Source organism: Dasypus novemcinctus, chromosome 13 (assembly GCF_030445035.2).
Source record: "Dasypus novemcinctus isolate mDasNov1 chromosome 13, mDasNov1.1.hap2, whole genome shotgun sequence".
In the NCBI taxonomy this organism is placed as follows: domain Eukaryota; kingdom Metazoa; phylum Chordata; class Mammalia; order Cingulata; family Dasypodidae; genus Dasypus; species Dasypus novemcinctus.
The window spans coordinates 23,719,134-23,745,532 of NC_080685.1; the positions used below are offsets into that span (position 1 = coordinate 23,719,134).

The following is a 26,399-nucleotide window of genomic DNA, read 5'->3' on the forward strand; positions in this document are numbered from 1 at the left end:
TTGTGCTACCTGCTTCAGCATGGCAGTCTCTCTCCACACTTCCTGTGCTCCCAGGACAGAAATGAGCATCCAGGAAATCAACCAGGAGTTGCGCTCCCAGCTGGCCAAAAGCAAACAGGATTTCAGAGACCTCACAGAGAAATTCCTTATATCCCAAGCAACTGCATACTCCCTGGCCAACCAGCTACAGAAATACAGTAAGTCCTATAGGGTCCAGACTCCCAGGGTGATGATGCACTTTCTGTCTTCCCTGTGATAACATAAAGACCCTCCAGGTTTTATTCTTCTCTCCCCTACCTCAAAAAGAACTTGATCCAGGCCACAATCTTTAGGTTGAAATAATATGTATTTTTCTCTCCATTTGCAGAGAGTGGAAAGTCTGAGGCACAGAGAAGTAAAACTAAAAATCCAAGTTAGCAGTGCGAGTAAAAGAACAAGAATTCAGATCTCACTTTATGAGTTCTCAGAGTAGGCACAAAACTGTTGTTTTTCTTAGTAATAGGTGGCACAATATCTCTAGAAAGCTCTGTTGAATCAGATACTGGTGATATGACATCACTGTTGGTCTAGATATCCTAGGACTAATGTTCTTCTATCAACTGATCCTTCTACGGAGACCCCATTGGCAAAGCACTGTTTTTGTTACCCTGTGGGAATGTCACATTAGGACACCATGCTTGCCTTAAAGGAGTTTAAAGAGGAGACTGCTCCTCACTGAACTTCTTGTGCATCTCTGCCTTGTGAGAAGGAAGTCCTGTTCTGAAGGCAGTGTCTCCCTCCACTTAAGTCCAAGGAAGCCATTTTCCATTCTGTGGTGTGGTTGAGTGTGAATCTGGGAGAATCAGAGTATCTGGTACTTCCTGCCTGCCTCTCCCTGAGCTGGGGAGCCTCCATGCCTCAGAGCAGCCAGGAGCTCTGGGTGGGCCTTCAGCATCTGAGCTAGGACACATGGGCAAGCTGAGAGCTAGGCTAAGTGGAGGAGACACCAAGCCCAGGAAAGCCCAGGTCACGGTGTCGGGGAAAGCCACTTCCCTCCCCAAAGTCATCCTTCACATTTGGAAACCCATTGGTCTGAAGGAATAATGAGAACAAGGGGACATGCACAACAGAATGAATCAATGTCATTCGATTCATTGTCAACTCTGAACCTGAATTGGCTTCATTTTCCTACAATTATTTTTGTATAAACCAATAAAGGGGATTTGCTTTATTGAAAATGGCTGAAAATCAGGAAAGTTAAAGTATGTTACTAAGTGGAACACTTTGAGGAATGGATAAACTGAGTTTTATTGCTGTCCTTTTTTCATAATCATAATATAAATGTTGGGGGGAAAATGCAGTTGAAGAAGAAACATATCTCCCATGAACTGTGCGTGAAGGTTACAGTGCAGTGAAGAAGAGCATGGAGCCTGGGCCAGAGTTCCTGGGTTCAGATTCAAGTTGTTTATCTTCTGTGACCCTCAGTTCCCCACCTATTAAAATGGTTCTACAATAGTATCTACCTCACTAAATCTTTTAAACAAAGAGATTAGTTAAATTTTTTAAAGATCGCACACAGAGTCAGGCATGGTGTATAATACTTCATTATTATTTCTTCTATTTGTAATTTAAAGCAAATGAAGTAGAGTTTGGCCCCATTTGTTCTCGGCACTTATGGGTCTTGAGCCTTATAGTCTATATAATAGTTTCTAGATAATCTATATTATCTGTGTAATATATGAAATTCTTGAAACTTGCAGTAGAACAAAACCAATTGTCTTTGGGGGCCTTCCCAGTCTGCCACAATACTCTCCTTTAGCTCTCTGCTTATTGCTCTACCTAAGAGGTGATGAGCCTTGATAAAGGGGCTCAGGATTCACCATGAGACCTGAGGGAACATGAACTTGGCTTGATTCATTGCAGTTGAATCAGCCTTTTCCAGTTACTTTAAGTGTCAATGGGCTAGATTTTCACTTCTCATCTCTAAAATGGAGAGGAATCATGCCATGTCGCTGGAGATTACATAATAAAGAAATGGAAACCCCAGCTTTGAGCCTTGCCCTTGGGTTATTTTTGACTAAGGGATGGACCCTACCTCCTCCCTTGAAGGCAGCATGTCCAGCTTCCACTGAGGCAGTCATGTCTCTCTTTTCTCAGAGCCTAGACAATATAAAGACATCCTGGAATCTGTGCTGGGGGAGAAGCTGCAGTTTGAGGAGGAGGAGCTGGCAGAGAAGCCTGGACCTGCTGTGAGGCTCAGGTAAGGAGGGAAGGTGGATAAAGCTCTGCCATGGGGCAGCTCAGCTGAGAGAAAGAGAGCAAGGGCAAGGGCAGAAATGTACAAGCCAAGTACAGATTGGCCAGATATTTATCAAAAAATTAAATAGCCCTAAGGTAAATTATGGACTGCATTTGTTACTCAGAGCTTCCTTTCATCTTACTTCTGACTGACCATGGTTTGTCTTTTCATTGAAAACAATGTTTTCTTGACCCTTCCTTTTGTCTTTTCAACTCTCCAGTTCACACCAGCCATACCTCTCCCACAGGTCTGTCTGGCTCTCTGTCCCCTCTGTACATGATACACTCTTGATCAAGTCATGAAATGGGCTTGCACTGAGGAGAGAGGACATGAAGGGGCATCGTTATGAAGTGGAGTTCAGAAACCACCTGGTTTTGTTTTCACAAGAATGAAGTGGAGGGTGGGGGTGGAGAGTTCTCACAGAATCTTTTAGGAGATGTCTCTGATAAGGAGAAGGCCATTTTTTAGTGTTTTGCTTTTTTAAACTTTTCATTCTCTTTGCAACATGCATTTCAGCAAATAAGAGACAGAATTTTTATGGGAAAGTTTTGGAATATTCTCAAAGAAGTCTTTTAAATCATTAAAACCAGTCATTCAGAAGAATGAATGTAGCTTAAGTGGTTGAGCGCCTACTTTCCAAGTGTGAGGTGCCTGGTTTGATCCCTGATACTGTCTAAAAAACAACAAACAAATGAACAAACAAAACAATTATTCACCTCTTTGCATTCTTAAACTTTCTCTCATGTCCCATTGTAGGAAACACATTTCCCCAATTCATGATCAACTGCAAGAGCTGATCCAGATGAGGCAGAAACTGCAAGTAGGGAGAGATGTCTCTTACAAACTCCATCAGCTCTTCAGAGACTTACTCACCAGCAATGAACCTGACAGCTCCCAGTGGTCGAACTTTAGAGAGAAACTGGATCAAGGAGGCAAGCTGGCAGAGTGCCTCTACCATGAGCTCCAGTCAGGTAAGTTGGCCACAGGCCCTGAGGACACAGAGCTGCTCTGATTGTCACGGTCAAAAGAGAGCCACATCTCCCCACCTCTGGAAAGGACAACTCTATCTGCTGTCTGCCTTCACAGGGGCCATTTATGACCACAAAGCAATCAGGATTGCCTGTGCAGGAACACAGAAAATAAATCACTAGTTTGGAGGTCACAGTATTCCTTATGTCTCTTTCACTATTTGATAGAGCATGGCTTTTGGGGAAGTAAGAAGCACCCAAAGAGGTTTAATTGACCAAAGTAAGGTTGTGAAAAGAGGTCGTTTGTGAGATTGAAGGAACTCTGGAATAGATACCAAACTTCCCCATCCTTTCTGAGTGTGCAACAGGGATTGATTTTTCACTCATGAATTTGGGTTTCCACACCTGCAATATGGATCTGAATGTGTGTTTCACAGTTATGATATCAGCAAAAATGTAATATTTATGAATTCAATTCAAAAAGTATAAAGACCCTGTGTTTTGGGTGAGTGTATGTACTTGACGTGGTAGTATGGGGGGGTTATATGAAATTATTACCATGATAAATTTCCTGTATTAAAAGCATAGAAACAAATTTGTATGTCTCCATGAATGCCCAAATGTGTAGAGGTGAGGCAGGATTATTTTTTGATACATTAAAGATAGGAGTGGGGTTTTGTTAGAGCCCTGATGGGTCATGGAGCTACTGTGTCTGGCAACCAGCTCTATGGGAGGATGGAAGATAGCTGGTAAAGTTCAAAGCATTGATAAAAAGAAGCAACTTTAACATTTTTCCTATTTGAGGTAGAACATACCATGACAATGATCCAGATTGGGAGTATTTTCCCTGATGGATTACAAAACCAATTGAATTGATTTTCTTGAAATACAAAATATGGTGTCTTTCAGTGAAATGCTCTTAGCGTATCTTTTTTTTTTTTTTTTTAAAGATTTATTTATTTATTTAATTTTCCCCCCCTCCCCTGGTTGTCTGTTCTTGGTGTCTATTCGCTGCGTCTTGTTTCTTTGTCCGCTTCTGTTGTCGTTAGCGGCACGGGAAGTGTGGGCGGCACCATTCCTGGGCAGGCTGCTCTTTCTTTTCACGCTGGGCGGCTTTTCCTCATGGGCGCACTCCTTGCACGTGGGGCTCCCCCACGCGGGGGACACCCTTGCGTGGCAAGGCACTCCTTGCGCGCATCAGTGCTGCGCATGGCCAGCTCCACACGGGTCAAGGAGGCCCGGGGTTTGAACCGCGGACCTCCCATATGGTAGACGGACGCCCTAACCACTGGGCCAAAGTCCGTTTCCCTCTTAGCGTATCTTGAACTCATCCAAAAATAATTCCGTTTTCATCATCAGTTAGGATACTGTGCTTGTAATAAGGGAAATTCAAACTATTCCCTGTATGACCAGGCTATTGTCATTTGTTTGCAGAAAATCCTGAGGCTGTGGAGGGTGAAGAAGAACTACTATTGGCTGCCAGGTAACAGTGAATGATCACAGGAGGGTAATTAGCAGGAAAATCATGGGCAGTCTCCCAGAATGAACAGGCAAAGAAGTCTAGAGTAGTCCCAGATTCCAGTGCTTGTTGAACAGATTTCATTCCCTTAACCAATGATGATATTATTCTCTCAAATAAGCCTACTCTTCTCTTTATAGTACTGTATAGTCATTCAGACCTGAGGTGAACTAGTGTAAATTGCCTCAGAGATTGTCTGTACTCACAGAAATCACCACTTTTCTCCTGGGTGGGTAAAAGCACGATGCGATGTATCTCTACCTGCAGCACAGTTTTACTTAGATTTTGGCAGGTTTTTAATGAAAAGAATGTAACTAAAGAAAATGTATTGTCTATGTGAAAACCCTTGGATAAAGAGACATAGGAGGCATTGGTCTGAAAAAAACTACAGTGCCTTAGGGGCAAGTATTGCTTAGGCCTCTGCACATAAAACAAGGAAAATTGAAGTCCCTCTCCGAGTTCTCCCTGTGTTCTCCGTGTCATGACTATGTACCATACAGAGGGAGCTGAGCCCCCTCCATCAGACAGTCTGTGGCCAGTGTACAGTGTACTCATCACCAATTGTCACACTTTCCTGCCCTTAAAGCACCAAAATTTGCGCTCATCATAGGAGGACTTTTTTCTTCCATGTTCAATGGCTCTACCTCTGCCTTGTGTGACCTCTCTCTTATGCCTACTGTCAGTCAGGACCAGCTGGTTCTGTGCTGTGTAATCTTCTGGGTTTCAAGTCTGTCTTGTCAACTCTACCAGGCTCAAGAGTCAAACAGAAGAGGCAGAAAAAGAGAATGAAGTGCTTCAGGACTCAGTGGAGGAATGTTACCTGACTCCCTCGAGTCTTCATGACCTGCCTGATTCCCTTGGGCCTCGCCGCAGCAGTGGCTTCCTGTTTGATGACTATAAATTTGACTTAGCTGTGGATGAAGCCCGTGAGTACTCCATCTTAAAGAGAATTAAGTTCCCCCGGACTCTGAGAAGGCTTCTCATTCTTTGTGCTCACCATTTCTGTCTAGGCTGAGAGATGTCTTTGCACATAAGCTCTGTAGACCCATGTTGATTTGAAAATAGGCTCTAGGAATAAATGTGAAACTCAGGCATCAGTTGAGGCAGGCATCTGCACTGCTCCTGCCTCACCTTGTGGGCCAGTGGTGTGTGCAGCTCACAGGGCAGCCCTGAGTCAGGAGCAGGAAGCGGCCAAGACCAACTCTGAGCGACCAGTCCCTCTCATGTACAGCCCTTGTCAGCAGGAACTCCTCTCTAAGGTGAGGCACCTTGTCTCCCCAGAAATATTGCAGCTCGTATTCCTCTAAGAACAATATCCCTGGACAATATATAGCTAGGGAAGGAGGTTGGCCATCTTGACTCTAACTTGGGGGATGTTGTTTACATGAGTCCCAGGCTCTAGGATCCAATCTCTTCTTGCCCAGAGGTGTCTGAAGGTTAATCCCACGACTGTGGCCTATGACATAGACCTTGTCCCCAAGACCATGAATGGCCGCAGATCCTATCATCTGTGAAGCACCAACCAAGTTGTTTCCATTTGAAAGTTTGTTGATTCCAACCCTCAGTCTAGTAATTGGATACTCTCATCTAGACCAAGAACAATCAGAATATCTCAATGGGCAGAGCCTAAGTCTTGCAACAAAACTTCTAGAAAGCAGAGTGAAGTTCCTTATGAACTCTGGGGAAACAAGAGATGTTTAACTCTGCCCTAAGCTGGAATGAAGACATTGAGAATTTTTCCCCATCCTTTCTTACTGTGCAGAAGGGGCTGAATCATCCTCATGGGTTTGGTTTTCCACAAGTATAATATGGCACAGTTAGTGTTCCATGGTTATGAAATGTGTAATAGTCATGAATTTCCTTCAGAAAAGTAGAAATAGCCTCTATTTGGCGTTCGTTTAGGTGCTTCATGCAGTAGCACGATGTGGTTAAACCTGGAGCACTTTCCATAGTGAATTTCCCATGTGAACCCTGTAGAAGTAGATCTGTAAGTCTCTAGGGGGATGCAGAGTTGGCCCAGTGGATGGGGCATCCGTCTACCACATGGGAGGTCCATGGTTCAAACCCTGGCCTCCTTGACCTGTGTGGAGCTGGCCCATGTGCAGCGCTGATGCATGCAAAGGAGTGCTATGCCACGCAGGGTGTCCCCGCTTAAGGGAGCCCCACACACAGGAGTGTGCCCTGTAAGGAGAGCTGCCCAGCAGGAAGGAGGGTGCATGGAGAGCTGGCACAGCAAGATGACGCCACAGGGGGAAGCACAGATTCCCAACTGCTGACAGCAACAGAAGCGGACAAGGAACATGCAGCAAATGGACACAGAGAACAGACAACTTAGGGGTGGCGGGAAGAGAAATAGATGGAATAAATCTTAAAACAAAAAGTCTCAAGGAAGGCCCAGTGTGTAGAGAGACATGTGTCAGGATGATTGTTCCATACCTTAGAGAAAGTAATGGGTCTTTGTTAGAGCCCTGATGGCCATGGAGGTACTGTGTTTGCCAAGGAGATTTGTGGCAGGATGGCAGACACAGCTGGAAGACATTTAAGGAATGATTAAAGAACATTTTTAACATTTGCCCAATTGGATACACAACATGCCATGACAAGGATCCAGATCAGGAAGGTATTGCCTGAAGGATTAGAAATCCAAGTCCGTTGACTTTCTTGAAATACAAAATATGGGGGCTTTTAGTCAAGTGCTCTTAGTGTGCCTTGAACTCATCCAAAAATAATTCTGTTTCCATGATCACTTAGGCTACTGTGCTTGTAATAAGGGAAATTCAAACTATTCCATGTATGACCAGGCTATTGTTCATTTGTTTTCAGAAAATCCTGAGGCTGTGGAGGGTGAAGAAGGACTACTACCGGCTGCCAGGTAACAGTGAATGATCAGGGGAGGGTAATTAACAGGAAAATCATGGACAGTCTCCCAGAATGAACAGGCAAAGAAATCGAGAGTAGTCCCAGATTCCAGTGCTTGTTGAACAGATTTCATTCCCTTAACCAATGATGATATTATTCTCTCAAATAAGCCTTCTTTTTTCTTTATGGTACTGTATAGTCATTCAGACCTGAGGTGAACTAGTGTAAATTGCCTCAGAGATTGTCTGTACTCACAGAAACCACCTGTTTTGTCCTAGGTGGGTCAAAGTATGATGAGATGTATGTTTGCCTGCAGCATGATTTTACTTAAATTTTGGCAGATTTTTAATAGAAAAGGTAGTAGCTACAGAACATGTATCATATATGTGAAAATGCTTGGATAAAGAGACTTAGGATGCATTGGTCTGAAAACAACTACAGTGCCTTAGGGGCAAGTATTGCTTAGGCCTCTGCACATAAAACAAGGAAAATTGAAGTCCCTCTCCTAGATGTCATGACTATGTACCATACAGAGGGAGCTGAGCCCCCTCCATCAGTCTGTGGCCAGTGTACAGTGTACTCATCACCAATTCTCACTCTCTCCTACCCTTAAAACTCCATGATTTGCCCTCATCATAGGAGGATTTTTTCTTCCATGTTCAATGGCTCTACCCTCTGCCTCTGTGACCTCTCTCTTATGCCTACTGTCAGGACCAGCTGGTTCTGTGCTGTGTAATCTTCTGGGTTTCAAGTCTGTCTTGTCAACTCTACCAGGCTCAAGAGTCAAACAGAAGAGGCAGAAAAAGAGAATGAAGTGCTTCAGGACTCAGTGGAGGAATGTTACCTGACTCCCTCGAGTCTTCATGACCTGCCTGATTCCCTTGGGCCTCGCCGCAGCAGTGGCTTCCTGTTAGATGACTATAAATTTGACTTAGCTGTGGATGAAGCCCGTGAGTACTCCATTTTAAAGAGCATAAATTTCCATGGGACTTTCAGAAGGCTTTTTATTATCTTTTCTCCCCATTTCCATCTAGGCTGTGATATATTTTGTCTTCTCTTACGTGCTAGAGACCAACTTGATTTGAAAGTCTATCTAGGAATACATCTTAAGTACAGGCCTCAGTTGTTTCAGGCATTTTTGCACTCTTCCTGATTTGAATTCACCTAGCCTTTGCTGGTCAATGGTGGATAGTGCTTCCAAGGCAGCCCTGAGGGAAACTGTCAGGGATCCAAGACCAACTCTCAGACACCACTGACTTATGTCATAGACTGCCTGTGTAGGAAGGAGCTCCCATTTAAGATGGGGCATCATGTCTCTCCAGAAATGCTGTTCCTAATATTCATCTAGGAGCAATGTCTGGAGTACCTATGGCTATCCAAGGAGGGTCACAGCCTGAACTCTAATTTGGGAGATGTTTACATAATTCCTAGGTATTGAGCCCCAGTCTATCCTCACTAAGAAGTGTCAGGAGGTAAACCCCATGCTCATGGCCTATGTCAGGAGCTTACCCTTAAGGCCAGCACTGGACATGGACCTTCACCCCTTCCCCCAAAATGATCACAGATCCTATCCAATATGTAGCAAAGCTCTTTGACTCCTTCCTCTTGCCATGAACTGCTTAGCTCCCAGGAACCTCCCAGGAAATTGGCCCTCATGTATAATGAACTGGAAGTCCTCTCTCTTCTAGATCAGGCCCATGAGGACTCATATGACAGAGAAAAATCTCCTACTGGCCCTCTGGGAGTCTGCACATTCTTTGAGCTCAACACTTCTGTCTAGGCTGAGCCATGTGGTTTTGTAGGTGCCCCTGTCAAACCATCTCCTTTTGATTCTGCCTCTAGAAATGATTTAACCACAGATATCAGAGTCAGGTATCTTCAAACTTTTCCTCATCTCCCATCTCATGCCACCCTCTCTGGGTATTGGAGGGTAGAGGAAACTGGTAGGGTGTGAAAAATGAAAGGATCAAGTAAATCGCAGGCACCACTGCCACATGCATGCAGGTGTCTTCAAGAGCTCCCTCGTTAAAATGGGACATCTCAATTCCCCTGAAATATTCTTGTGAATATTCATCTCTGAAATGGGTACCTTGAGCACATATTGGTGCCCAAGGAGTCAGTACTCTCAACTCTAATTTTGGAACATATCTACCCCCTTTGTTCCTCAGACCTGTGCCCCAGTCTGTCTCTTTTCTAAGTTGGTTTATCCTTGCAGAGACATCATCTGAGTGCCAGACCATAAACTCCATGAGCATGGGCTGACAGTGGGATTCATTTGCACACACATCCCCACACGTGCCCATGGATCCTGTCCTCTTAGTGGCACAAAATTTTCTCTCCCAGCTGAGAAGGTAGAGACTGCATCAGTCAGTCTAGTCTTCATGCATATTCTCATTTAAACCAAGACCAATCATGGTATCTCATGTGGCAGATGCTGAATCCACCAGCCACACCTCAAGAAAGCAGCTGGACCGTTTCTTCATAACCCCTGAGGAAAAAGATGTTTCTGTGTTTCTCTGGACTCAGTGAAGAGAAAAGTAAATCTGTCCATATCTTACAAGATAATTCCTGAATCCTTCTAGAATATTCTTCCCACCATCTCCTGTTCACACCAGAATACTTATTTTCCAGTATTTGGTTATGATCCTGGTTTGTAATGTGTAAAGAAGGTGCTACTATTTCTGACTGTAACTATTCAAATTTATTTGCAGAAAATCAGAGCAGTCATAAGGATGAAAGAGGAAAAGAGTCCATGGCCCTCAGGTAATGATGATAATCATAGGTAGTTTATGCAATGATGTCACTTAGAGACCTTAGGTCCAGGGAGAACAGAATCAGATGATGATGTGTATTTCTTCCATTCTGCCAACCATGAAGTATCCGTAATAAGAAAATTTTCTGTTTTCTCTACAGATTGTCTATTGGCTTAATCTTTCTATTAATTTCTCAAGTATAGTAGCCCAGAGGCCGTCTTTCTCTCAGGGAACTAAAATATCTCAGGGATTTCCTGAACTCTAGGAATCATCTCTTCTCTCTGCTTTTTTTTTTTTTTTTTAAGATTTATTTTTATTTATTTAATTCCCCTCCCCTCCCCCGGTTGTCTGTTTTCTGTGTCTTTTTGCTGCGTCTTGTTTCTTTGTCCGCTTCTGTTGTCCTCAGCCGTACGGGAAGTGTGGGCGGCGCCATTCCTCGGCAGGCTGCTCCCTCCTTCGCACTGGGTGGCTCTCCTTATCGGTGCACTCCTTGCGCTCTTTGGCCCCAACCACTGGGCCAAAGTCCGTTTCCCTTCTCTCTGCTTTTGATAATACTAGCATGAGATTCATTTTGACCTTAGCCTCTTTGCAGTAATTTCTTAGCAAGCATAGGAAGTAGGAAAGAAATTGTATATTGTCACATTATTGAGTGGAAGAGACCTATAATGCACAAGATTGCTGGAAGTTACAAGGCATCTGGCAACTGTATTTACTGGGCTTTTGCACAGAAAATTAAGAGAAATTTATGCACAAGGTTTGAAGCCACTCTTCTGGCTTTCCACGTGTGCTGTGCTTCATGATTCCAGCATATATGGCTGGATAGTTGAATCCATGAGGTCTGTCATTCCCTCTTTCCTGTCCCCACTGCAGTCAGCCCCAGGTTTAAGGGGATTATTTGCTTTTCCCTCTTTGGGGATATGACTGTTTTGCCTTCTGTGACCCTCCCTTAGCCTTCCATTCAGGGCCAGTGTGGCACTGTGGCTTGGCGCTCCTCTTGGTTTAATTTTCTCTTGGACACACCCCAGCAGGCTTTTTATGGAGCAGCAAGAAGTGGAGGGAATGAATGAAACTGAAGAGGACAAACTTGATGAAGACAATTTGACTCCTTTCCATTGCCATGACTTTCCTGATGCTCACCAGCCTCCCAGCAGCACCACCTTCATGTCTGATGAGCAGGGAGTCTGCTCTCCTCTGAGTGCAGCCAGTGAGTATTCCCTTGTAGAGAACAAATTGAAAATAGGTCTCCCAGGCAGCTTCTTTATTCCACATGCTTACTGCCTTTGTTGCAAAGATGTTAAATCATCTTTGGCCACAGGCTGCTTATTCCCATGTTGGTTTGAATCAGGTTCTAGGACTGTGTTTTAAGTACAGGCATAAGGTGAGTCAGGTATCTTTGTACTCTTCTTACTTCTCCAGCAACTTCTATGTCATGCTGGTGCTGTCTTGTAAATACAGGCTGTTGGAACCAATGAAGGTCTGAGGGAGGGACATGAGAGTTTCATGGCATATTCTTTGCTACAGTTACACCACATGAACTGTAGCATCTTTCTGACCATCTTCTTAACCCCAGAATGCACATCTCTTTTCAATTTTCTTAAAAATTTTTCTGGACAGTATCTTTTCCCCCAAGAAGACTGACAGTCTTATGTATATGCCTGGAGATGTTTCCAAGTGTACTTGGTCCTGAATCCCTGTCTTTAGTACTCATTTTTCCAGTCCTGGCTAAACAGCTGAGTCTCTGAAAATAATCACCACTACATGGTTCATGTTGACAGTTTTCCCTGAAGGCAGAGCCAAGGCTTTTGCACCACACCACCTCCATCAATGGCCAAGATCTTGTCTTCTATGGACTCTGATGGATTCATTCCTATATGTGGGATTGTAGATTGCACCCATCATTGTAGTCTCAGTGTATATTCTCACCTAAACCTGGAAACACTATGATATCTGCTTAGGGCAGAGGTTGAACTTAGCATCAGCTCCCCTAGAAATCAGTTGGGAATGGGATTCCTGCTCTACTGATCCACTCAGTCCTTCCAGTTTTAATATCATCCCTTAAAACTTCACCAAATAGGTTTGTTTTTTAAAGGTGTTATGCTATTCAGCTCAATATGAATTATCTTTAAAACTTACCGAGGATACTAAATTGTTCAGGAAAAAAGACTTAATTAACAGTGGAAATATGGAGAGCATGGCAGGCCAAGAGAAGACCTTATACACAAAGAAAGGGAAGGTAGAAGGCCCATAGTCAGTGATTATAGTGGAGGATTTGTATTCAGGAGTCATGGGAAGCAATTTTTTAAAAAGATCTTTTTAAAATTCATTTCTCTCCCCTTCCCACCCCCCTGCCATTGTCTGCTTTCTGTGTCCATTTGCTGTGTGTTCTTTGTCCACTTGGATTCTTGTCAGTAGCACAGGGAATCTGTGTCTCTTTGTTTCATCAACTTGCTGCATCAGCTCTCTGCATGGCACCACTCCTGGGCAGGCTGTGCTTTTTTTGTGTGGGGCAGCTCTCCTTGAGAGACACACTCCTTGTGCATGGGGCTCTCCTATGTGGGGGACACCCCTACATGGCACAGCACTCCTTGCTTGCATCAGAACTGTGCATGGGCCAGCTCACCACAAGGGCCAGGAGGCCCTGGGTTTGAACCCTGGACTCCCATATGGTAGGATCTATCAGTTGAGCCACGTCCACTTCCCAAGAAGCTATTTTGATGAAGACAAGTGGGGACAGAATTTGGAAGAATTATAAAGGAAGCATGGAGAGTTTTTTGTAGCAGGCAGTTGAGATGAGCTTTCACAAGTAGCATAGCAACACGGTACGAATCAGACCTTAGGGTATTAAGGCTGGTGAGGCATTTGATGTGTGGAGAAGGTAGGTTCTGAGAAAGCAGAAGATTGCATGAATCCAGGCATCAATGATGAGAATCTGATATAATGTGCTACCAGGAAGATGAAATCATAACAGACAATTCTAAGAAAGCATTCAGCAAATCTTCATGAGAAGGGGAGGGATGGAGGGGAGGAGAGAAGCATCCTATTATGCCAATGGCATACACTCCCTTGGGACCTTTCTCCCTTTGAATCTGACCAGAAGTTATATGAGGCTATTTGTTCCCCGTTCTGAGACTGTGCAGTCATTTTTGTGTGGAAGTTTAAATATAGTTGATTAGGGGGTACTGCTCAAGGAATCCCTGGAGATTTGTGTACGTAAGAATTGAGCCTTGTGTTGACCCATGTAATGAACCACAGATTCTGCCTCAGAATCGCATTTGGCCCCTAAAGACCCCAATAAGGAACTCAGAGCCATATGGAATATTTACAGGGCTAGTAACTACCATGTAGCAAAAAAGTATATGGATGTGGATAGTTGGAGGGATGGTCACAAGATCCACATAAGGGGAAGTTCCAAAGGTTCCAGAGTCCTGAAAACTTCATATAAAATGACCTAGAAGATCAGGATGTTGTCCTGGCATTGTAATGTGTGGAGAAGGAACTGTTTAACGTGACTATACATATCCATATTTATTTTCAGAACATCAGAGCTATCATAAGGATGAAAAAGGACAAGAGTCCATGGGCCCCAGGTAATGCTGGTAATCACAGGTTGCTTATGTAATGATGCCATTTAGAGACTTTAGGTCCAGGGAGAACAAAATCAAGTGCATATACCTATTTCATCCATTCTGTTGACCACAAAGTATCCGTAAAAGGATCTTTCCCTATTTTCTCAGCAGATTATCTATTGGTTTAGGCTTCTTATTAATTTCTCAAGTATAGTAGCCCAGAGTCAGTCAAAATACAGGGGAACTAAATTATCTTAGGGATTTCTTGAATTCTAAGAATCATCAATTCTTTCTGGTGTCATAATACTAGGATGAGAGATGCTTTTGTACCTTAGCAGTTAGCAGTTATGTCACAGCAACAAAAGTAACCAGCAAAATCATCACAGTGTCACAATACTGAATAGAAGTGGCCTATAATGCAAATCATACTGGGAGTTTACAAGGCCTCTGGAAAGTGTATAACCTGGGCCTAAAATTTATAAAATTAAGTGAAATTTATGCACAAGGTTTGAAACCCCTCTTCTGGCTTTCCATGTGTGCTTTGCATCATGAGTCTAGCATACATGGATGGATAGTTGAGATGATGTGGTCAGTTGTTCCCGCTCCTGCCCCAACATCAATCAGCCCCAGTTTTAGGGGGATTATTTTCTTTTTCCTGTTTGGATATGGCATTTTGCCTCCTGTGACCCTTCCTTAGTCTTCCTCAGGGCCAGTGGGATGTTGTGGTTTGCAGCCCCTCTTGGTTTAATTGTGTCTTGGCCACTTCCCATCAGGCTTTTCAGGGAGCAGCAAGAAGCAGAGGGAATGAATGAAACCGAACAGGACACACGTGATGAACAACGTTTGAGTGATTTCCTTTGCCATGAACTTCCTGATGCCCACCAGCCTCCCTGGAGCACCACCTTGATGTCTGATGAGCAGGAAGTCTGTTCTTCTCTGAGTGCTGCCAGTGAGTATTCCCACTGTAGAAAACAAATTGACACCTGGTCTCCCAGGTAGCTGCCATAAGCCCTGTGCTCACCACTTTTACCTAGGATGAGTCATATCACCTTTGGATCCACGAATGGGCAAGGATCTTGTCCTCTATGGACTGTGAAGGACTCACTCCTGTTTCTGGGTTTGTAGAACGCACCCATCATTCCAGTCTCAGGGTATATTCTCATTTAAATGAAACACACCATGATATCTGCTGAGGCAGAGGTTGAGCCTGGGAGCAATTCCTCTAGAAATCCGGTGGCAAAGTTACCCAATGTCACTGGGAAATAAGACAATTTAACTATTTCAGACTCTCAGTGCCAATGACATTGTGATAATGATCTAACACCTAGGGATAGGACAGTGTGCCTGACAGTTCTGGAAATCATGCCCAACACATCTCCTGAGACTCATCCTGAGGCCTGCTGTAGTACACCCTTTGGAATATTCCTGTGTTTTAGAGGATATTTATATTCCTTTGCTTATATAGGCCCCTTAGTTTGTATGTGTGAAGTTGGAACTGAGTAATATATCTGGCCCTGTCTGAAATTATTTGCAGAAAATCAAAAGAAGTATCAGGATATAAAAAGAAACAAGCCAGTGGTCCTGACGTAAGTCTAAATACACTTGGGTTATTAATGTAATGGTTCCATCTAGAGAGCTTCCATGCAGGGAAAAACAAAATCTGTTGCTTATAATTGATTTTGCCATTTAGTCAACCACAAAGTAGCCTTTTAAGAATTTTGTCTGTTTTCCTAGCAGTTCTTCTACTGTTTTCCACTTCCTGTTACTTATTTTAGTGTGCTTCTCCATCTAACTTTTAAAAAAACAATTTGTGTCTTTTTCTTAAAGATACATAGATCACAAAGAATGTTGCCCTCAGCAACTACCATGGCCACTTTGTCCACATCAGTGATACAATTTCTTCCATTGCTGGTCACAATAGTTATACAGTAGAATACCAGTAAGTCCACTTTAATCCATATTTTATTCCTCCATCCTGTAGACTGTGTGATCGTGATGTCCACTCCACCACTAAATCAAGAGGAGGCTTAGATCTCCCATGGCTGATGGATGCTATTCTCCTGCTTGCAGTTGTAGGCACTCTCAGGTCCCTCGTGGTGGTTCTATTACTTTTAATATGTTGTTATTTGACTGTTATATGGTGACAGTCTGACCCAATGGGAACTCTTCTGTCTCAGGAATTTCTTATATTTACAGAGATTGCTTCTTATTTCCTGTGTGGTTGAAATCAGGTTGAAGTGCTTATCTCATGTCTGCATTGTTGGCCTTGGTTCTTTGCAGGCATTTCATAGCAATAAATATAACCATAACAAAATAGATCATATCATGTGGCAATAATAAGAGAAAAACCCTTCAGGTCAAAAGATCTCTGCCAGTTGACAATGTCAGAGGAGCCTGTGATAACTGGTCTGGTATATGTAAAAATTCAAAAAAAATTCTTAACCAGGTCACACAACATTTAAAAGAATTCTGCTTGGAGTTCTTCTTGGAGAAATACTCAGAAGTATCAGCTGAGGCCCTTATGACTTATTAGCCTATTACACTTTTAAATTTTCCTTTTATCACACCTTAGGAAATACCATTTCTTGATTCAATATCAAGCACGGGAGCTGAGCCAGTTGCGAAAAAATTTACGGGAAGGGAGATGGGTCTCTGACTTTCTTGATGAGCGTCTCAAGGGCCTCCTTACCCATAAGGACTCTGACAACCTCCATATGCGTCACCTTCCAGAGAAACTGACTGAGTTACACAGGCTGACAGAGCGCCTTTATAGTAAGATTAGCGCAGGTAAGTTGGCCACCGACCCTGCTTCCATTGAGCTGCTCCAAATCCTCAGATTCACAACAGATCCACAACTCCACCACTCCACATGTGACTTTGAGACCTACTGTCCCATGTTCCAGTTCTCATTTGGGTCCTTGGCAGGATCAGGAGTACCTGGCTATGAGCACAGATGAGGAGCCCACTGTGGTGGGGATCATGGGATTGAAAGAGTCTCCTTCATCCCCCATGGAATGTGGACTTCAGAGCAGAAGGCAGCATCCATCCAGTGTCAATGGGAAGAAATAAGGATGTGACAGGAGGCAGCTTGTTAGCATGAATAGAGCCCTCTAGCAAATAGTAGTTTCCCAGCCACTAGCCTGAGCACTGTCTTTACTAACTGTGGGTGAGTGATTAGCTTATCCTTCCTGGATTTCCATTTCCTCCTCTGTAAAATGGCTCAAACTGTAAGTTGCCTGAGTTAATATTCATGAATGCACACCAATTAGAGGGAAAAAAGCCATACAAACCTCAGTCTTCTTGATTGGTTTAGAGATGTAATGAGGTAAAACATGCTTTGGAGAATATTGGTGTATGCTGGGGCACTTCTTAGAGAGCCATTACCCTGATATATGGCAGCTGAGGGCTTGCAGTTCCCTGAGAAGTCCCTGGAAATAAGGAGGAAAGTGGGACTGGGGCGTTACTCTCTCCTGACAGAAAAGAGTAGGTCTATGTGAAGGTGGGATGGGACATGGGGACCCTGTGTCTGGATGGAGGGTAGATCTGGAGAAGTCCAGAGGTGGCTGGAAAAGAACCCAGAGATGTAAGGAACAAAAGAGAGTTTTAACGTTTCCCAGTTTCAGGCACAGTATATCATGATTTGTGATGAACAGAGCAGGAACCTTTGACTCATGCTCAGAAAGCCATTAGGTCCATTTCTTTGAAGCCAAATGTGAGACTGATCTGCACACTTCTCTCAGTGTATGCTCAACTCATACAGAGATCATTTGTTTTCATGACCACTGAGGCTCTATGTTTCTAATGGGTCAAGTGAGAACTATTAATGTCTGACTGTACATTTCTGCATTTGTTAGGAGAAAATCATGAATATAAGAAATATGAAGATATACAAGGACAACCTGTTCCCAGGTAATAATGATCAGTGGCAGGTATTATAGAGGTAAAGTATGGGAAAGATCCCTGAAAAAAGAATAGACAAATCTTTGAGGTCAATGATTCTGGATGCAATGATGAACAACTCTACTTATTGTACTATTTTCATTCACTCTTCGATGATGACACTTTTCTCTTTGTGGTTCATATAGGAGTACTGTGACTTAGGGTGAACTAACTAGTCTGAGGGATTACTTGCACTCTCAGAAACCATTTGTTCTTTCCTGTCAGGTTAAAAATCATGATCTGGTGAAGTTCTCTCTTTATGGTTGCCCTTAGGTTATGGCATATATTTCATAGCAGGAAAATTAAGCAAAGGCTTCTCACTATGTGACAATATAGAGAGAGGTTTAGAAAGCTAAGATAGCTAGGAATGTACAATGCCCAGGGCAGAAAAGATGCACAGGTCAGCAAACATGGGTGAGAATTCTGCTTGGAGGGTTGGTGGGCATATACTCATAGAAATCTCTGTGAAAGCCCTTAAAACATGTCACTTGTTCCTTCACTTTTCAATTTTCTCTCCACCTACCTCAGGGGATTTGATTTCCTAATTGAACATCAGGCAAGGGAGTTAACAGAGTTACGGCAGAAAGTCCAGGAAGGGAGGCAGGCATCGTTCCTGCTCAAAGAGCACTTCAAGCACCTGCTCAGTCACAAGGATGACTACCAGACACAGAGCTTCCTGGAGCAACTGGCTGAGGGATGTATGATGGCAAAGCACCTTGCCTGTAAACTCAGCACAGGTAAGTTTGCCCCATGCCCTGCTTAAGGATCTGCTCCAAGTTCCCAGACCCACAAGAAACTCTCTACCTTAGCACCTCCACAGGAGACATTTGTATCTAATATATATTAGGCACATTTGGTGCCACAACAGGCTCAGGTCTGTCTGGGTGCAAGCAAATGAGAAACATACTGGTCGCAGGACTAAAAGTGTTTCTTTCCTGCCTGATGGAATGTGGACTTTAGGGCAAAAGGCAGCCTCCATCCAGTGTCAATAGACAGAAAGAAGGATGTGAGAACAGGCGGCGTGTTAGATGAACAGCTAACATCAAAGCTTTCCTGCCTCTAGCTGAGCACTGCCTTTATTAACTGTGGGCGACTGATTCTTCCCTCCTGGATTCGTGTTTCCTCATCTGTAAGGTGGTTTCAAATAATGTGTTGCATGGTTTCTGTAGCAATGACCAACGTAATCTCCATGAATTCACTTCAAAAAGGAAGAAACCCTCATTACAAGTGGGTTAGCTACTGAAGATAGTAGTGCTGTGGTTGTTCATGGTTGATAAGGGAACAAATAGCATAGAAAGAATTTTTGCTGATTAAAGAGGAGGTGCCAACCTGCAGGTTCCTGTGATGTCCTCAGATGTATTGCAGGAAGTAGGACAGAATTCTCAGACATCTCCTTAAAAAATAGGAGTAGTTCTAGGCTAGATCCAGCTTGGTATAGAGCCACTGATTTCAGTGTGTCAGCCTTGTGGCTGGAGAAGTCCAGGTGGAAGCTGGACAGGCATTCTGTGAGCTGATGAACAAAAGGCATTTCTCACACCTTACCCAATTTCACACAGAGATGTCATGGTGGTGAGATTTGGGACTGTTTGCTGATTGGATGAAAAGGTCATGCCAGGACACTGCTTTAAAGATGAAATCTGAGACTTTCAGTACACTCTCTGACTTTCCAACATGATAATTCATGTCTCCATGCCCATATAGGACATTGTGTTTGTAATGATTGAAGTGGGAACTATTCATGGGTCTCTGGAAATTTCTGAATTTGTTTGCAGAAAATCATGAAGATGAAGAAGATGAAGAGGAACAAGAATCACCAGCTCTCAGGTAAAAATGGATGATCAGGTGCTGGTAGTATATGTAAATATGCAGGATAAATATGGGGACACACAAAGAGGTACAAGGTGGCCACACATTCTAAATGCAGAGATGAACAAAAACTACTATCTCCTAACACAATCAATGATGATATAGGTTTTTTAACAAGGGTGTCCATTTTCTTCATGGTACTTAGAGTCATTCTCACCCAAAGTCAACTAGTCTCAGGGAATTCTTGCACTCACAAAAACAAGTTGTTCTCTCCTGTTTGGTTAAAAATCAGGGTGGCCTGTCATCTGTTTTCTGTATTTTCAGCTTTAGTTTATTGGCACTGAGCAATAGCTAACCTGACTTTCCTGCTTTGGTGCCAGGCACACTGTGCCATAGTCAGATGAAGATTGTTCTCTTCTCTTTGAAGGGATGGCCCCCTTTTTTTCTCATACTTCCTGAGGTTTCCAATCAGGACCAGCTGTATCATTGTGCTGCCCTCTCCCTCCTTCATTAATCTTCTGTCCTCCCAGCCCCATCAAGCTCAGCAGGGAGCCACAGAAGGACAAAATGATGGACGACCTGCAGGACTCAAAGGATGGAGATTATTTGAGTCCTTCCAGTCATCCTGGCCTGTTGGATTCCCACCTGCCTTCCTGCAGCACCTGCCCCTTGTTTCATGAACATGGAGCCTGTTGTGTTCTGGATGTAGGCAGTAAGTACTCTTAGTATAAAGAAAGTATATTGGGGCCCACAAGGAATCTCTAAATACTTTTTTCTCAATACCTCTGTCTAGACTGAGAGGTGTTGCTTGGAGGTAGGTGTTGTAGACCCATCTTGGCTTGACTCAAACACTAGGATAGAATTTTATGCCCAGAATACAGGTGTGTCAGGTAGCTTTGCTGTTTTTCCAGCCTCCAAATCTGACCTCTAGCCCCCGTTGGCAAATGCAGGCCATTGATGCCCCACATTAGGCCACAGTGGGGAAACTGCCATGGCCATCTTGCAGGCATCATGACCACACATTCAGAGCACATTTCGGGCACACTCCTCCACCTTTAGGAAGGTCTTCTCAACTCTCCTTCAGTGCTCTTATTCATTGCATTCCTGACCTGTGTCTGCCCAGCACAACAACGCTGTGACTGCCGTCTTTGCCAGCTCTTTGGAGGACTCCTGTTGTGATTCCTGCTTCCAGGCCTTACCCTCTATTTCCTCTGGTGGTTTACATCCTCCTGAAGATATCTGGATACCTTGTTATGAATACCACAATCCTGTTTGTTCCCAGTTGTTTACTAAAGTCAGAGCTCCAATCTAGCTCCCCGTCTTCTATGTATGCCATGGTTTCCTCCAATTGTACAGCACTTTTCTACCGTTTGTGGGTCCCCAGTTTCAACCATGTCTCCAGTCTCAGTGCTATAATCTCATCTGATCCATCAACAACCCACATACAAAATGAAGCTATAACCTAATATTTTAGCAGAGCAGGGGATTTTCCTTTCCTTATTCTCAAGGATTCCTTCTAGTTGGCTGAGAGATCCTTGAGATCACAGCCTCAGAGATGTGGAGATTAGAACCCTACTTTCCATTCTTTTCATTTGGCTTGTATTTCAAATTTTGATTTTGGAGAGCATGTGGATTGTTAGAGACTTATTTTGGCAAATCATCTTACAGGAAACATAAGAGACTCTTATTTCCCTCAGGATATCTATATATTTTGTTGTGAAGTCAGCCATAAAATGTGTAGAATCCTCCTTTCATCAGTGATGAAAAAGTTGGAAAGTTAGTCACTTTTCATGGTGGAACCATCCTCTTAAATTTCCATCCTCTAGCCTGTACCTCTTCCTGAGGTACAAAGCAGCAAAGGCTTTTCTCAGTATTACGGCAAGTAAGAAATAAGACTTAACTACACATTTCTTTTGCACCTATTGTAAATGATGCCCCCTATCAAGTGAATGCTGTATAAGCTATAGCTCATTTCATTCTCAAATGGATTCCAATATGTAGATGGTGGCATTTCTGTGTTAGATTCTGAGGCCCAGCAGGGTCATTTAACTTGATCAAACTAACTCAGATTAGAAGTGGAGGGAACATGTGCCTCTGTGTGCCTGAATCCATAGCTTAGGCTCTGTTCACTGCTCTCTGCTGAGGCACCTGCCAAGCAAAAGCAGGATGGGTTTCAACCCTTCATTTTTTCCTGTTTTGAGTTATTTTGCAGTAATTTTCTATGTAAAGAAAAAGTTGGAAGTCTAGAACAAAAGAACTCCAATAGCCCCTCACACAAATTCCCCAACTCCTGATATATTCATATTCAGAGCATTTTCTCCCTGGGAGCTAAACCTGCAGCATTTTCTGTCCTTCCGGGCTGAACCATGGCTCCCTGAGGCTCTCCATGGAAGTATCAAGAGGGCTGATAGGCCCATCTCTCTTCTCACCACTCCAGTCCCCAAGGGTTTCCTACTTTCCCTCACAGTCCCAGTGAGGTCTCTAACTTAGTTCTTAGAAACACCCTCAGGCAGGATTGGATCCCATGAGGTGGATGGGAAAGTCTCAGAAGCACATCTCAGAAGGGAGCTGTGTGTTATGTGGCTTGGCCACACCACAAGATCGTTAAAAATGAGCCAGGGAAATCCAAATTCAGCTGTGCACAGAGGCTGAGATGAATGAATGGAAAGTCTAAATTATAGAAGTTTCCCTCCTGGAATGGGGATCACTGACAATGACAAGGGAACAGTGTGTCGAGCACACAATGTGACCCACACAACCCTGCTGCCAGCAGTCTACCCCCACCCATCCTCTCAGTACAGGGACATCCTGCAGAGACAGCACGAGTGCAGCCTACAGCATCACGTTATTTTATTAGGGGATTTTTCCCAATATAAAAAAACAGTATGGTAGAGTATATATTTGATGAAAATATTTCCCTTTTCTCCTGCAAATGCAGAGTCTCTTCAATACATAACTGTAGTATCATTCTCAGAAGACCCCAAGTAGGCATACTGGTTCCACCTGTGTTTTTGAGATGGCATGCATGGGGGCGGTTAGTCAGCAAACCTTTAATTGTAGGAAGGAGTGACAGAAAGCTGCTAGGAAAGTCACTGTGATCAGAGGCTGATCAGTTTTAATGGAGTGCCCCACAGAAGACAAGATCCATCTCCCTGGAGAACTGTTAGACTACGGGAACTATCTTTTAGTAGGAAATACCTTGAGGATTGCCCCAGAATCAATGAGGGTCTGAAATGTAGGAGAACATGAGAATAGGATTGGACAATGAAAGAGTGGGATAGGAATCAGTTTCAAATATTTGAAGGACTTAAAGAGGTAGGGACAAAGATTTGTTTGGTGACACTCCTGGGCTGATTAAAGAGCAATGCAGGAAGAGAACAGGATGTCAGGTGCCAGCATGTGTACAGATCCATTCCAACATCAGAGTTGTCTAATGGTACAAAGGCTGCTTGTGGGAAGAGTGAGCTTCCCTCACAAGAGCTTTCAGCAGAAACTGCAGAATGTGCCTTGGGTGTCTAGGAAAAGATTCTTGCATTAGTGTCCCTCTCACAGCTTCCAACTTTAAGTCAATTATTCTCTGTTTAGCAAATCCTTTATGAAACAGGTTTGTTCTTTTAATATGTTATACTGTTCAGTTCAATAAGAATTATCATAAAAGCTTACCAAGGACACTAAATTTCTGTGGACAAATAATGAATAAATAGTGCCCTGAGAAAATACTGAGGGCATACCAGGCCGAGAGAAGTGTTTATGTACAAAGAGAGGGAAGCTAGACGTCAAACAGGGCAGTGATTATAGGGGAGGATTTGAATACAGGTGTCACAGGAAGTGATTGTGATTAAGACAAGTGGGGGCAGAATTAGGAAGAACTGTAAAGGAACCCTGGAGAGTTCAGGTTTGTATAGCAGGCAGTGGAGCTGAGCTTTCAGAAGTAGTATAACAACATGGGAAGAATCAGGCCTTATGGTAATAAGAATGGTGAGACATTTGAGAGCTTGTTTAGAGGTTCCAGCAGGGGAGCACAGCCACCCATACACCCTTGACCAAAGAATAGTTCCCCTCCAGCGGGGAAGGTTGTCCTCCTTGACCAAGGGCACAGCTTAGGGAGGGACACTTATGAGGAAGTGAGGGAGGAAGGGGACACCTGCCCAGTGAGCCAGATCAGCCAAATCAACACTGGTATCAATGGGGTGACAGATGCCGCAGCCAGATCACCCTCACATCCTGGTGAGACATTTGATAATGTGGAGATAGTATATTCTGAGAAAGTAAAAAAAGATGAGATGAATCCAGGCATCAGTGATGAGCATCTGATAAAAGGTGCTACCAGGAAGATGAAATCATAACAGACAATTCTAAGAAAACATTCAGCACATCTTAATGAGAATGGGAAGCATGGAGGGGAGGAGAGAAGCATCCTATTATGCCAATGAGGTACAATCCCTTGGGACCTGGCTTTCTCTGAACCTGACCTGAAGTGATGTGAGGCTGTGTATTCCCCTTGCTGACACTGTGCATTCATTTCTCTGTGGAAGTGTAAATATGCTTGAGAGGGGCTACTGCTCCAGCCCTCTTGGAGGTCTGTGTATAAGGAAAATACTGAAGTGTTATTACTAGCTATGCCTCACCCCAGGAATTTCCAGATGGCCTTGTTGGTTCCCAGACATGTTTTTGATGCCTTCTCTTAGATACCAAAAATATGTCACAGAGATATTATGAATAAAACATGTTTGGTCATGTTTTATTTTTCATAATTGGCTTTGTTGCTTCCACAGGTCTGAAAACCTCTTGCAAGTTGGAGTGTGATTCTCTTGAGAATTCAGCAGCCAACAATCATGGCTGCAAAGTCATTGGCCACAATGATGCCACCAGTGCCTTGAAGCAGAAGATTTTGAAAAGAAAACTGCTGCTCAGCAAGAGGAGATTAGCATGCCGATTCCCTGGCCTTCACACTCAGACAGAGGTAATCACACATCTGTGGTTCTTTGGGGTACTTTTTCCTTCTTGCTCTTTATATGCCATCATAGTTCATGCTCCCACTATTCTATCAGTTTTTTATTCACTCCAAAGTCCTACCTCTATTTTGCATGAAGATGGCCCATGCCACATCCTACCAACTCCATCTCCTGTTTGCTTTCTGAACTCTGCTTTGTTTCCTTTCATAGCAGTGATGAGAAGTGCCATCTCTAGCTCCTGGTATGGTGTGGGTGGCTCCCATCCTGCTCCACAGTCTGGACTGTAAATTAAGGGGCACATGTTTCCTTTAATCTGTGGCTGTCACCAAACCCTGAACCATCCTGCAGTGTAACCCCTATATACTCATAGGTTCAATAGCAGTTTTGTACACATCTGGTTTCTATCACAATTTATCTATCAGTTCATCTCAGCTATCAGTGGTAACTAGCAAGGACTCTTGTTTATTTCTTAATTTTGTTTCTGTTTTAGATACAAAGTACTGCTGGAAGATACCACTAATTTGAATGAACGTTGATTTTTTAAAAAAGTACCTTCATTGCCTGATGAAAAAGTATGAAACAACAGTTCATGTTAAAGTCCAGACAGACAGGTGGAGCCATTCATCACCAAGAATCAATTTCACAACTACCAGCCACTCCTTACTTTTAGTCCAAAAAGTTACATGGATTGGAAAAATCATCCTCCTCGTCCCATCTTCAAATGTGATAACTCTTTAGGGTGACCAATGTCAATTTTGACAGACATGTATGAGAGGCCTTAATCCTTGATACTTTCCACACCAATCTATTTATAATTGGAGTAAGGATCTGGTGGAAAAAATAGCTTGTCAAATTGGACATCCTTTGACAGCAGATGGGATTGCTAGGAAGCACACCGCATTAACAACATTGTGGTCTTGCTCAAAATTTTTAACCTAAATTTAATCAGGAGATTATCAGACAACTACAGAATATATTCCATTCGACAAGACAACCTACCTGTCCTCTTCAAACAGCCAATATCACAAACAACTACAACAACAAAAAGGTGTAGATACATTTTTGGTTTAAAACCACAGGACTTACTCTCTAGTACTTTTGAACCAAAGGTGTGTCCTCACTGTTTTGTTGTTGTAGTTCATGGTGATGTTGACTTTTTGAAGAGGCCAGGTCAGGTTTCTCAAGCAATGTTCTATATTCGGGAGTTTTCTGATTATTTTGCTCATGACTAAATTCAGATTAACATTTTGGGTAAGAATACTCAAAAGATTATGTGCTTCCAAGTCATCCTATCTGATGGAGGAAGTCCATTGGGTCCACCAGCATTACTGTGGTCCTAGATCTGGTCGCCTTGGTAAGGAGGGCTCTAGCAGAACTCTGCACTGTACAGGTACATTATTTTCCTTATAATCAAGTAATCTGGAGAGAGGTACTTTGAGAAGAGTTAATATCCTGTTCTGTAATAATATTCTCTTAAATCTTTTGGCATCTACTGATCATCAGTGCTCCTTGACAATTACTCTTTGTTTTTGGTTGTTGGTAAGTTTCTAATTTAGTCATTCTTCTATACTTCTATTTGCTGTTATTCTGCTGTAAAAAAAAATAGCTTTCCCTCCCCTTTCCCTACAATTAAATTTGTTTTGACTATCACTATGGACTCATGTGTTTTTAATTCAGTATGTTCATGGGTTTTGGTGCATATGGATATACATTAATATAAACATTATTTTCCCATTTATATTTACAACTCATGTGC

General features: G+C 43.1%; 1 protein-coding gene across 1 annotated transcript; it reads left to right on the top strand.

Moving 5' to 3' along the window:
- On the top strand, positions 1–26,293 carry LOC131273138 (NBPF family member NBPF6-like). The gene is made up of 19 exons (XM_058275374.1): positions 1–197; positions 2,137–2,239; positions 3,035–3,249; positions 4,681–4,729; positions 5,516–5,691; positions 7,589–7,637; positions 8,399–8,574; positions 10,336–10,387; positions 11,403–11,581; positions 13,913–13,964; positions 14,717–14,892; positions 15,478–15,529; positions 16,516–16,730; positions 17,798–17,852; positions 18,411–18,619; positions 19,655–19,706; positions 20,219–20,400; positions 24,464–24,651; positions 25,134–26,293. The coding sequence occupies exons 1-19, from the start codon at positions 20–22 to the stop codon at positions 25,161–25,163; spliced, it is 2,388 nt and encodes a 795-aa protein (XP_058131357.1). The 5' UTR covers positions 1–19; the 3' UTR covers positions 25,164–26,293.
- The last annotated feature ends 106 nt before the right edge of the window (positions 26,294–26,399 follow it).